This window comes from Petaurus breviceps, unplaced genomic scaffold (assembly GCF_028583685.1).
Source record: "Petaurus breviceps papuanus isolate PSGF00001 unplaced genomic scaffold, PetGlider_PUasm1.0 90903, whole genome shotgun sequence".
Classification (NCBI taxonomy): Eukaryota; Metazoa; Chordata; class Mammalia; order Diprotodontia; family Petauridae; genus Petaurus; species Petaurus breviceps.
Window position 1 is genome coordinate 18,772,312 of NW_027187376.1, and position 12,499 is coordinate 18,784,810.

General features: G+C 45.2%; 1 protein-coding gene across 2 annotated transcripts in view; it reads right to left on the reverse strand.

Moving 5' to 3' along the window:
- The window catches only part of FAM117B (family with sequence similarity 117 member B), a 116,272-nt gene extending 104,904 nt beyond the window's left edge, over nucleotides 1–11,368 (reverse strand). For both annotated transcript variants that reach the window (XM_069075349.1, XM_069075348.1), the window contains exon 1: nucleotides 10,688–11,368. In XM_069075349.1, coding sequence (XP_068931450.1) covers nucleotides 10,688–11,345 — 658 coding nt within the window. In that variant the 5' untranslated portion in view covers nucleotides 11,346–11,368. The remainder of the gene's footprint in view (nucleotides 1–10,687) is intronic.
- Nucleotides 11,369–12,499: the final 1,131 nt, after the last annotated feature.

Below are 12,499 nucleotides of genomic sequence, written 5' to 3' on the forward strand. Positions count from 1 at the left end.
GCAATGTATCTTGTGGCCTTGCTAAACTTTGTCTCCCCAGGAACAAAGATTGCTGAGAACTTGCCTCGGGTCAAGATGAGGAAAAGACCTCTCTTTGGGTATTAAATGCTGTGCTTAAGCTTGTTATAACTCTGTAGTAAATGGCCTATTCAGTTGTGATCCAAGGGTGGGAAACTTTTGACTTTTTTGTGCTCTTTGGACTGACCAAATGAATGTACTTTGCTTATGATTAAAAACTAATCTCCATTTGAGAAGAGGGACTTTTTGATTGACTAAATGACTGTAATGTCCAGGGGTGGAATAGTACTTGGAAATGACTGAATTACACTTGGTGAATGCTGTATTTTGAATTATGCTGTACCTAGATTTTCCAAGGATGTTTTGCTTTTGTTATGGAATAAACAGTGATCACTATACTGAATAATCAGAACCTTAAAAAAGCTGTTCAACGTAGCAGTTCTTCTGGAAAGCTTCTGTGCATGGCATTACAGTAGCCAAATCCTAAGGAGCTGTCTCTGTAGACCAGAGTTTAAGTGAGGTGCCCTCAAGGTCCCTCAGCTAGTGTGTGACACACCAGCAGGATTTAAATTTAGGTCCTCCAAACTCTAAGACCAATATTTGATCCCCTATGCCTTTATGGCAAGGGTTCTCAATGTTTTGTTGTTGTTAATTCATAATTGAAAGCAATGAAATGCTAAATTTCTTTCGAAGTGAAAATCAAAGATGTAATTTTTTTCCCCATTCAAGGTTACAAGTCCCCTGAAACATCCCTCTGTGGAAGTCTATGGCCACCACATTCAGAAACTTACATCTTATATATATATATATATATATATATATATATATATATATATATATATATATATATATATATATATATATATATATAAACACATAGGGAAGGAGAGGAAATGGAGTTTAACAGGGTCAAAGAACAAAGACTAGTAACGTGAAATAAAGTCTGAAATGTAGGATATAGTTAGACTATAGAATCCTTAAATTTCAAGCTAAGCAGCTTGCATTTAATCCTGGAGGAAACAAGAGAGCTGGTAAAAGTTTTACAACAATGGAGGGATGTGGGAAGACCTATGCTTTAGGCAGATTATTTGGGTAGCTGGTTAGAGGATGGATTGAAAAAGGAGAGACTAATGCCCAGCATATAGATACATACATATATACACAGTCATAATATTTGATTACTGTTTCAATTAATTTTGAAAAGGGGCAGCTTTAATAACAATACTGAGTATTTTTAGAATTTTCATGTTTAAAAAACACTCCTCACAACACCCCATAGCATGATCCCCATTTTAAAGTTGACACAACAAACATAAATAACACAAATAAGAGGAAATACAGGTTCAAAAAGGATAAACATGCTGCCTAGAGTCACAGGGGCAGTTAGAATGTTGGAGACAGGCTCTACGTAGAGGCTGCATCGGCTGCAAATTCATCTTTCCTTCCTCTATGACATACTGTCTCAATTTTTATTAATGAGTTTATCAAAACAAAATATAGAATTTTTATTCTAACTTTTATTCTAAAAAATACAGGATTTCTAAGAAACACAGTTAAGCTATTCTCACTGCAATACCTGAATATTAATTCCTATTAAAAAGAATGAGAGGGGCAGTTAGGTGGCACAGTGAATAGAGCACCAGCCCTGGAGTCAGGAGGACCCATGTTCAAATCCAACCTCAGACACTTACCACTAAAAACTAGCCCTGTGTGACCTTGGGCAAGTCACTTAACCCCAATTGCCCTACCTTCCCCCCTCCAAAAAGCAAAAAAAAAAAAAATAGGCAAACACACTAAAAGCCCTTGTCATTTTTTTCAAATATTTTAACAAGGCCAAACAATGGCTCATTCCTATGAAAAGAAAAGCCATAACCTACCAGACAAAAGTAGTAAATCATTCATAGTTTACAAACACAGGCCACTAATCTAAAAATAACTGAAGAACTCCAAATGAGGGGTACTAATTTCCATTTTCAGATGCAAAATTTGTGTTATAAATCCTCCTTGCCACAACTTAAAATACAAATTATGGAAATTATTTGTCAACAATGTCATTGTCAAAGGTATGAAGTTGACAGCAGTCCAAATGTCTAACTCTGAATTCTTCAAGTTATAATTTAACAGGCAAATGCTGAATTATTCAAATGGTCTGAGCCCCTCAGCCTGGTTCTGGCTACTACTCCAATCTGACCCAGTGTACTCTGTTTCCTCATTGGTAAGATGAAGGAATTGGATTAGATAAAAGGTACCTTCCAGCCATGACCAAGTACCCTGAGCCAGACCAATTCAGGGATCCATGATTTCGTCCGTTTAAGTACTTCCCTCAATCCCTCCACACCTTAACTGACAATTTTCCTTGGTTCCTGCAATAAAAAATTAAGTCACTCAGTGGCTTAACATCAAACTAAGCTCTTCTTAGGATGAGTAACACTGCAAATGATTGCCCTCATACTTGAAGGTCTGCAAGTCAAGGAGCATTTAAGTACCAGCCACTATTGTTGACAATCCTAATACAAGCTGAAAGAAAAAAAGAAGATAACCCTTGAGCCTTTGAGGAGTTTAAATTCTAATGATGGAAATAATATATAAAAGGTCCTGGAGAGTAAGAAGCAAAAATGGGATAGAAATAGATAACTGGCCTGGAAAATAAAAATAAATGTCCTCCAATGGGAGAAAGAGTAACACAGAGGCAAAAGGATGTTCCAGACTAAGAAGGCCAAGGGGAAGGGGGAATGTTCCAGGATGAGAACACTTTCTAACCTTGGAAGGACCTACTAGAGTTTGCATTTTTGCTATTTAGTTGTTTTTCAGTCCTATCTGACTCTTCCTGACCCCATTTAGGGTTTTCTTAGCAAAGATGGTTTGCCATTTCCTTCTGCAGCGCATTTTACAGACGAGGAAACTTGAGGTGAAACAAGGTTAAGTGACTTGCTCAGGGTCACAAAGTTAGTAAGTGTCTGAGGCTGGCTAGGAACACAGGATGAGGTGCTCTCCACTGTGCCACCTAGCTGACCTCTTCTGATAGTAATGCCTTCAAAAACTCTGGGTTACTAAAATTTTAGCAATAGGGCAAAGACACTTAAGAAGCAGATTTGGAATCAATATAAGAAGAAACTCTCTAGAAATTAGGACCACATAAAAGTTGAACATCCTACTTTAAGAGATACATTCAACTTGAGGATTCCCTTTTTATAAGAAGTCTTCAAAAAGGAGCTAAATGACCACTTGCCAGGAATAATTCCTTTCTCTTCAGTTACCAGTTTAACTAGAGCAGTGATGTCAAACCCAAATAGAAACAGGGCAACATACTGCTTCAGAAAACAAAAAATTAACATTACCTATGTTGTACTGTATTTTTATTTATTTTGTTCAACATCTACACCTCTAGACTAGAAAAGTCCTGAGGTTCCTTAATTCTAAAATTTACCTCTTAACAAATGAAGCATCAGACTAATGGAACAAATGTTCACAAAGGTGGAAGGATCATGGGTATGGATGCTATCAGACTCAAATGTGCTGGCTTTTCTGAATTTTTGTCCCTTTTTCTTTTTTTTATACTTTAATACAAAGAATCCCTGAGAGGGGAAAATTAAGTATCTGGAAATGATGGTGATGTAAAGACAAAAAATATCAATATTCTTTTTCTGGATTAGTAGAGAAACCCATATGTAAATTACAATAAATCAGTGAAAGCAAAAAATCCCACATGGAACATGGAAAAACATTAGGGAGAATATGGCTTTATCATCTAATCAATAATTACCTTTTTTTTTAAGTGTAACATTTGAAAATAAAAAAAACTCAAAAGGCTTTACACCTGGAATACAAAAACCAAGGCATTAAAGGAAAAGGCACTAAAAACAAAAGGCTCACAAGCAATGCTCTCTCCCTTTTTAAAAAATTATAAATATGTAAAAAATATTGTTTTAAGTCTTCAGAGACTAGTGTTCCATGACTTACAGCCATAAAACCCCAACAAAAGACTGATGGCTTTTGTTTCTGGGAGAAGGGTGGGTCCCCTTAAAGGAAGTTTGTAATGCCTTGAAGGAAATCCAACTGGCTTTCTTCCTCCAGTTTAATTCTGGGCCCAACTTAATGTCCATCTGCACTGTCTGTCCAAGATAGACATTGTGAGAGTCTAAATCTATAGGCTAACTGCACATCAGCTATCAGTGTGAGGATAAGGAGAGGAACCCCACACCCAATAAGGAATTATGGAGAACAGAGTAAAGGCTGTCAAAGAGATGATGACAGAATACGATAAGCTAGCCACATGGATAAGCAAGGGATAATCGGAGGGCAGTCTGAGGGCTCCAGTGGTATTCTCACCATGTTGGGGGAAAAAAAGGTAGGCCCCAGCACACTGGGAGGACACAGTGAGTCACACAGAATGGGCAAGCACGGACATACTGGGACCCATACCACTGGAAACAGCACCCCCAGGAGATCCAACGTCCATCTGGGCACTTAAGAGTGACTAGATCATGTGACCATAATAACGAGGCTACATGGGAGGTTACCAGTCCTGAGAATTCAGTAGTAGTTTCAGGAGCATCTTCCAACACAAAAGTTTAAAGTTGCTCTACAACTTAGTCTTAGACAATTACCTGTACCCACAAAGATCAAATGACTTAGCCAGGGTGACACTACCAATTCCAGGTCAGGGGGACGACAAGCAACCTGAAATAAGACACCAGGCTGCTTTTCTCGTGGTACATAATAGAAATATATACATTTATTAAGAACACATTCAGTGTAGAGCTTCATGCCACAGGTGCGGTGGGAGATAAAGAGTTTAGAAAAGATAGTTCCTGCTTTCCAGGTAAGACAACAACAAAGGAAGCTAGAACAGACAGAAGTAAATAGAATTAAAATAATGGGCTATGGGAAGTCTGAGGAGATCCAGCCTAGGGAAAAGAATCAGACAAGGTTTCCTAGAAGGGATGACATTAGGGTTGGGTTTTATAGGATGGATGATGGGAAAGCAGAGCATCCAGGGGCTGAGGGAAGAATGAGAGCAAAGGTACAGGGTCATGAGAACACAACATCTACTGGGGACGGAAGCAAAGAGTAATAGTTTGGCTAGAGTGGAGAGCATGGAGATAAACCTGAGATAAAACCAGGAACATGCAGAAATAGGTTAGCACCGGTTTCAATAAAATTTACAGTGAAGTAAATGAGACCTTTGATGACCATCAATATTGTTCTGTATCATAATTAGGCATAAGTTATTGTTGTTTGTCCTTTGTTTTCTAAGAGGACCCATGACACCAGAGGGTGATGTCTTGACTCACCCATGAAATGGATTTCAGTGAGGCAGAGATGCACAGTCATCAGCCTCACTCTCTCTTCCAGAGTCATCAAAATCCAAAGGCAAGACAAAAGTCAGAACAACTGGCCTGGGATGCAATGGATGACCATGTCTGGCCAAGTTCCACAGCACTTGCTTCAGCTACCTTTAATGACCTTTGGAACAAATGGTTTTCATCTGCCCATTCTACCGGGAAAGTCTTCACATGCTCTGGGGTAGACATCTCACCAACTCACCAACAGGTTTGTAACCATCAGTTACCCTCAACCTGGCGTAGTCTGTCTGGCAAAACAGCTTTCCTGAGGTGTAGCTGTTTCAATGCTACAGCGTCTTGAAGCCACAAGTGACAGCTGTGTGCCAGATGGACACCAAAGATAGATGAGCAATCTTGAAAAGGGATTGGCACATCCTCACACTGGAGGTGCTGGTCATCCTTGAATAGCCAGGCATTAGGCAACAGAGGAAGCAAAGAGGGACCAAAAGCAAGCTTTACCTACCCCACTACAGTTCTGACAAAAATTTATGTAACACTAAGTTTCACAAACCTTATCTCATTTGGCCCTCACAGTTACCCTGTGAAACAGCTGCTGCTACTACTACTACTACTACTATTCTCTCCACTTTACAGGTGATAAAACTGAGGCTACAAAAAGTTACAAGTCCACATGAAGTCTCTCCTGCCAGCCTTCTTTCCATAACGGGAGCAAAACTTTCAGTTCAGAGCTACCCTAGGAAGGGTTAGAACAAATGACTTTATTAGGGCTAGCAAGCTTTGGCTTGGACAGTGCACTGAACAAAGTGACCTAGGGTCCAAGTTAGCTAGTGAGTTACAACTCAACCTACAGGAGAATAAACACAGGGCTTACTCTCTCTGACCACCATCCTTTTTTCACGGAAAAAGACTGGGAGGAGGACAGCAGGAAACTGAAGGGGGGGGGGGGGGAAGAGCAGTAGTTACTTTCTCCCTCTATCCAAAATTTCTACACAGATCTTGAAAGTGTGCCAACAAGAGACTTAACAAGGGAAGGACAATCCTTCTTACTTTGATGTGAATTAGTGAGCAGAATGTTTTCTCTAGAACATGTAGTTGTAACTGATGGTATATGCTTAGGGAAATGGGAATTTTTATTCTTGAGTGAAAGGAGAGGGGAGATAGAATGAGGCTGAAAGACTTTGGGCAGCATAGTACTTACTACTTCTGTGATCATAACCAAGTCACAAACACCCTGGGCCTCAGTTTCCTCATATGTAAAAATTAAAGTCGAATTAAGTCCCTCCCAGCTCCAGATATCTAGAATTTTATAACAGCAAGGAGCTAGGAAATATCAGGTAACAAAAGTAGCATGGGGCCCAATTAGATGAGTATGCACAAGACATTGCTGAAGGACCTCCTCCTCTTCTTATAACGGAAATGGTAGGAGCCCTTCCAATTAAAGGCAAGCTGAATTTAACTCCCTAGCCACCTTTCATTATGCCCCCGGCTTACCTGAGAAGCTCCAACCTTCTCCATGCCTCCCCTGCCACTCTGAACTGGCTTTGGGATGACCAAGACATCCCAAGACAAATTATATTCTGAAATAAAGATCTTCTCATCCTCCAACTCCATTCATTTTTAAAGTTCCAGAACACCTTCCCTTAAAATTTAGAAAACAATGACTAGGTCAATTCTCTCTCAGATTATATCCTCTGCATCAGTCATTCTCTCTTCTTTCCCTTCATCTTGACTCCTTGGTGAACCAATTCAACTCTACATTGTCCTCCTCTCTTGAATCGCATCCCTCCCCGCCCCCACCCCATATCATCATATTGCTGACTACCCTCAGTCAAGTCTCAGTCTTGGATCACTCCCATCATCTGCCACCTTTGCCCCTACATATAAGCTACCAAATAAAGGAAGATGGAGGAAATTATGCAACAGTTCTGAATGGGTCCACTACAAATTTATATTACATAAACTCAACTGGGTCTTCACTGCTCCTAGACAATTCTACTACATATACCTCTTATCAACTCACTATCCCATTCTCTACAGCTGTCCTTTCAAATCTTTTCATTTCCCTTCAAAGCTCCTGGCGCTCCCACTCTCTCAGCTGAGAACCCTGCTTATTTTACCTGAATAAATAAAATATATGAACAAATTAATAAATAAGGCCATTTACTGTGAGCTCCTTCTCCTCCCCTTTTCAGATGTCTTCTTCGACTCTCTCATGATAAAGTGGCCTTACTCCTTACCAACTAATCCTCTATTTGTGTTCAAGTGATCCCTTTCCATTTCATGTCCTTCAACAGATCTGACCCCTCCATCATCCCCACTCTTTCCCGTATTTTTAATCTCTCCATCTCTATTGGCTCATTTACTACTGTTAACAAACATGCCCATTTCTTCCCCATTCTGAAAAAATCCTCACTTGATCCTTCCACCTCTATTATCCTATCATCTCTTTTGCCCTTCAGAGCTAAACTCCAAAAGACCCATCTACAGTAGGTGCCTCCACTTTCTTTCTCAACCCTTTATCCAAACTTATAATTCCATCAAAGCTGCTCTCTCCAAAGTTACTAATGATCTCTTAGTTTCCAAATCCAATGGCTTTTTCTTCATCTTCATTTTACTTGTCATCTCTGCAGTCTTTGAAGCTGATCACTCTCTCCTCCTTGACAACTCTGTTCTCTAGGCTTTCAGGACATCACTTTTCCCTGGTTTTCCTCCTCCCTATCTGATTGCTCTTTCTCCATCTTCTTTGTTGGATCCTGCTCCAGAGTGTGCTCTCTAAGCACAGGTGTCCCTCAGGGTTCTGTTCTGGGTCCTCTCTTCTCTTTTCCTCTATATTACTTCACTTGGTGATCTCCATCAGCTTCCATGGACTTAATTACCATGTCTATGCTGATGATTCTCAAATCTCACTCCAAACTCTCTGCTGACCTCCAATTTGATATCTCCAGCTACCTTTCGGAAGTCTAGAATGGGGTGTGCAGTAGACATCTGCTTAATTATGTCCAAAACAGAACTCGTGATTTTTTCCCCTCCTATTGTCCCCATTACTGTGTAGGGCAACACCATCCTCCTAATTCCTCAGACTGTTAACTCTGGAGGCGTCCTGCATTCCTCACTATCTCACACCCCACTCACCAAATACAAACCATTGCCAAGGCCTGTGGATTTCATTTTGCAACATCTCTCAAATAAACCCCCTTCTCCCCTCCCATACTGCCAACACTCGAATGCAGGCCCTCATCACCTCCCATCTGGACTACAGCAATAGTTGCTGCCTCCAATCTCTCCCTACTCCAGTTCATTCTCCATTCAGCCACTAAAGCGATTTTCCTAAAGCTCAGGGCCTGATCACATCAACTCCTTGTCCCATCTCTTCCCTCCCAACTCTCCCCACTCAAATTCCAGTGGCTCCAGTACTCCAGTTGCCTCCAGGAGTAAATACAAAATGTTCTGTTTGGCAACCCAAATCCTTTCCAGTCTTCTTACATCTTCCTCCCCAACACATACTCTTCAATCTAGTGACACTGGCCTCCTGCCTGTTCCACTAACAAGACATGCTATCTCTTTACCCTGGGTATTTTCTCTGGCTGTCCCTCATGCCTGAAATGCTCTCCCTCCCTATCTCTGCCTACTAGGTTTCCTGGATTCCTTTAAATCCTAACTAAAATCCCATCTTCTACAGGAAGCCTTTTCCAATTCCTCTTAATTCCAATGTCTTCTTTCTGTCAATTATTTCCTATCTATCCTATGTTTAGTTTGCTTTACATGTTTGTTTGCACATTGTCTCCAGGAAAGAATGTAAGCTCCCTAAGGGCAGGGCCTGTCTTTGTATGTCCAGCACTAAGCACAGTGCCTGGCACATAGTGAGCTCTCAACATAGGTTTACCGATTGACTAAAATGTCTATTTTCTATGTGATGTCCCTGGAAGTAAGAGAACAAAGCATACAGGCAGGGCTACCAAAGAGCTAAAGATCACCCCTCCCAGTTTTCACTAAAATTCTTAACAGGGAAGGAAGTAGCCACATTACAGAATCCACTCTAGCCCTTTCTAGATAATACTATTTTACTCTTCAAAAGTTTCTCTTCTTTGTACATTTCTACCAACTACTGATATTACAACATCTACAACCTATGCCTATTTTTTTCCCCAAGGACAGTTTCCAACCCTGAAGAATAGTAACATTTTAATTGGAGAAAACATGTTTCTGAACACCGAAAAAAGATGAATCTGATTAGTCAACCCAAATAACAAATTCTCAGACACAGCTTGTGTGTCACAAAAAAAAGTCCTACCACTGCAAACACATCTACTCCGTGCTATACCTGATTTTGAGTGCAGATGTTGGCTATTTGTACTTGGTCTAAGAAATGCAGTTTCTCAAAACTCCTCCAAACGTCTAAATGTTTTAACTTCCTTATATAAAAGCACATATTTTCTTCTACTAACATATAAATTATCCTAGTAGGAAAAGAACTACCATTAAAAAGTCCTGCATCTTGTCTTCTCCTGACATAACTAATAAAACCATAAGTTCTACTATTTCTTTCAAGCTTTCTAGTCTCAGGAGTTAACCTTTTCTTACAGCAATTCAGATCTTTTTCTCAGAATAATGTCTTTAGATGCAAAAAATACATATTATAAAGGAAACTAAATCTTTTGAAATACAGTTATAAAACATTAAAAAAAAAAAGTCCACAAACCCAGATTAAGACTCTCTGCTCTACTGGGAGAAAGTCTGCAGTGAGGGCTCTTGAGATCTTTGAATCTGATACCGTTTTTTTGGGAGGGAGAGAAAAAAGAAAAAGAAAAAAGAAAAGCAACAGGCACTTAAGCATTTCATTAAACAAAGCCCACAGTGGGCAAACCACGCGTTCTTTACTCCACATTCGAACTGTTTCATTTAACAAGAGTTTGTGGGGGGGGGGCGGGGTGGGGGAGGAATTTGTTGGGGGGGGTTTCTAGGAGGATATTTAACAAAAAAAGAGATAAACCACTGAACTCATAGGAATGACAAACGTCCGATTTATTGATTAGCACGAATCAAGGCAGGCTGGTGGCACAGGCATGCCCCCTCCTTGGAAACCCGCACATGGTGGACTCCAGTTCAATGAGCCCATTGTCCCCCCAAAAAAAGAAACTTGGGGGGAGGCGTCTAGGATTGGTCGGGGGCGGGGTCATCAGCCGGTGGCCCCCGCCCACAGAGCAGCACGAGCAAGACTGAGGTGGCCTCGGCCCCGCCCCCAACCGCCACGGCCGCGCGAGCCAGCGGGCGCCCGGGTCAGGCTCCACGCTCCGCGCGGGGTCTTCCCCGCGCACCGGCACCGCCCCCATCCCCCTCCCCGCAGCGCCTCCTCCGGCACATACCCGTCTTGCAGATCGGGGAACTGGGGCTCCTCCTCTCCGGGGAGCTGCGGCTCTGCTCCGGGGACCGCCTCGGGTGTCGGACCCGGGCCGTAGCAGAGGGCGCGGTGGTGTCGCTCGCCAGAAGATGGATGGGGGACGAGCAGGGGGATGAGACGGTACCCAGGAGAGGCTGGGGGGGCGGTGGCTGCGAGCGAGGAGGGCTGCCCCGCGCGCTCGCGCCCCGCGTGGGGCTAGTGCCCCGCGTGGACGTCGGGGGCGCGCCCGTCTGCGTGGCCACCGTGGGGCTGGCGCGAGCGCTGGGCCCGCCGGCGCCGGCGCGCGTGGGGCTCGTGCTGCGCGAGGAGGTGCGCGGGACGTTGACGCTGCCGCCGCCACCTCCTCCTCCTCCTCCGCCGCCGCCACCGCCTCCCGGGGGTCCCGAACCGCCGCCGCCGCCGCCGCCGCTGTTGTTACCCCCGCCGCCGGCGCCGCCGCCGCTCCTCGTGGGGCTGCCATGTTGCTGCTGCTGCTGCTGCTGCTTCAGCTGGAACGGCACCGTGGCCCTCATGGGCTGCAGGCGGCTCCCGGGGCCGCCGCCGGGGCCGGACGCGGCGCCCGCGCCTCCGCCAAGGGGGGCGGCAGGCGTGGGGGACCCATTGCGCCTCACCCGCTGGGACATGCCGCCCCCTCCCTGGGCTGCGCTGCAAGCGCGGGGGGGCGGGGAGGCTGCTCTGCGAGGCCCCGAGGCCGCGGGCCGGGCCCCCTTCCGGGAGGCTGGAGGCCGGGCAGCCCCTCGCCCGTGCAGCCGCCGCGGCCCCCGCTGCTGCCGCCGCTCCTGCCGCTGCTCCCGCTGCTGCTGCTCCCGCGGCGGTGGCGGCTCCTAGCTCCTCATCAACAATAGTGTCTCCGGAGCTGCCCCCGCCCCCCGCGGCCGCCGATTGGCGCCGCGTCAGCCGCGCTGAGGCCCCTCGGCTGCGCCGATTGGTCGCGGGGTAGCTTGGGCCGAGGGTCCCGCGGCCTTAAAGAGACCGGGTCATCCTCTCGCAAACTGTTGGCTCTCTGAGGCGGGGAGGGGGGCCCGTACCCGCCCCTTTTCCTCTTCCCTCCTCCCATCGTTGCCCCGCCCCCCCAGCCTAGTAGTGCGGGAATGTGTATATGTGTGTGAGTGTGTACGCACGCGCTCTGTGTAGCTTCCCCTGTCCAGTGTGGGGGGGCGCCCAGGCTGGGGGACTGATGGAGACCGGGTGGGATCCGGGAGGGCATGGGAAGGGGCTGTAAAGAGAGGACAGATCCAGTCTGACTCCCGATTGGGGGCGGGGGCGGGGGGCGGGGCATCCTGGGAGGAGGAGGAGGAGGAGGGTGGTTACCTGGCACACCAGCTGCACTCACCCTTCCCGGGTGGGGGCGAGCACCCACTATCGAGGCCCAGCCCTCCCCTTCCTTACACTGGGGGACCCAGCCTGGGCTGTGTCCCCGCACCTCCAGGGGTCCCCCAGCACCCCCATCCCCACCCCACCCAGACATCCACAATGCCTTCTTAAGAGCAGCACAAAGGACTGAGCTGGATAAAGGGAGACTGCAGGTGGTAGGAAGGGAAAGAGCTTGGCCATAGGAAGCCACACATTCCCATCCCACCGCTTCTCCTTGCTCTGGGATCCCAGTCAGGGCACTTGTCTTCTCGAGGCCTCAGTTTCCCCGTGTGCAAAATAAGGGCGTTAGACTAGGCGACCTCTATGGTGGGTTTTTGTTGCTATGGGTCTGTGATCCTAGGAATGCCAGTGTTGTAAAAAAAGATGTGCCACCTATGATTAAGGGTTGTGCCTAACGTGCATT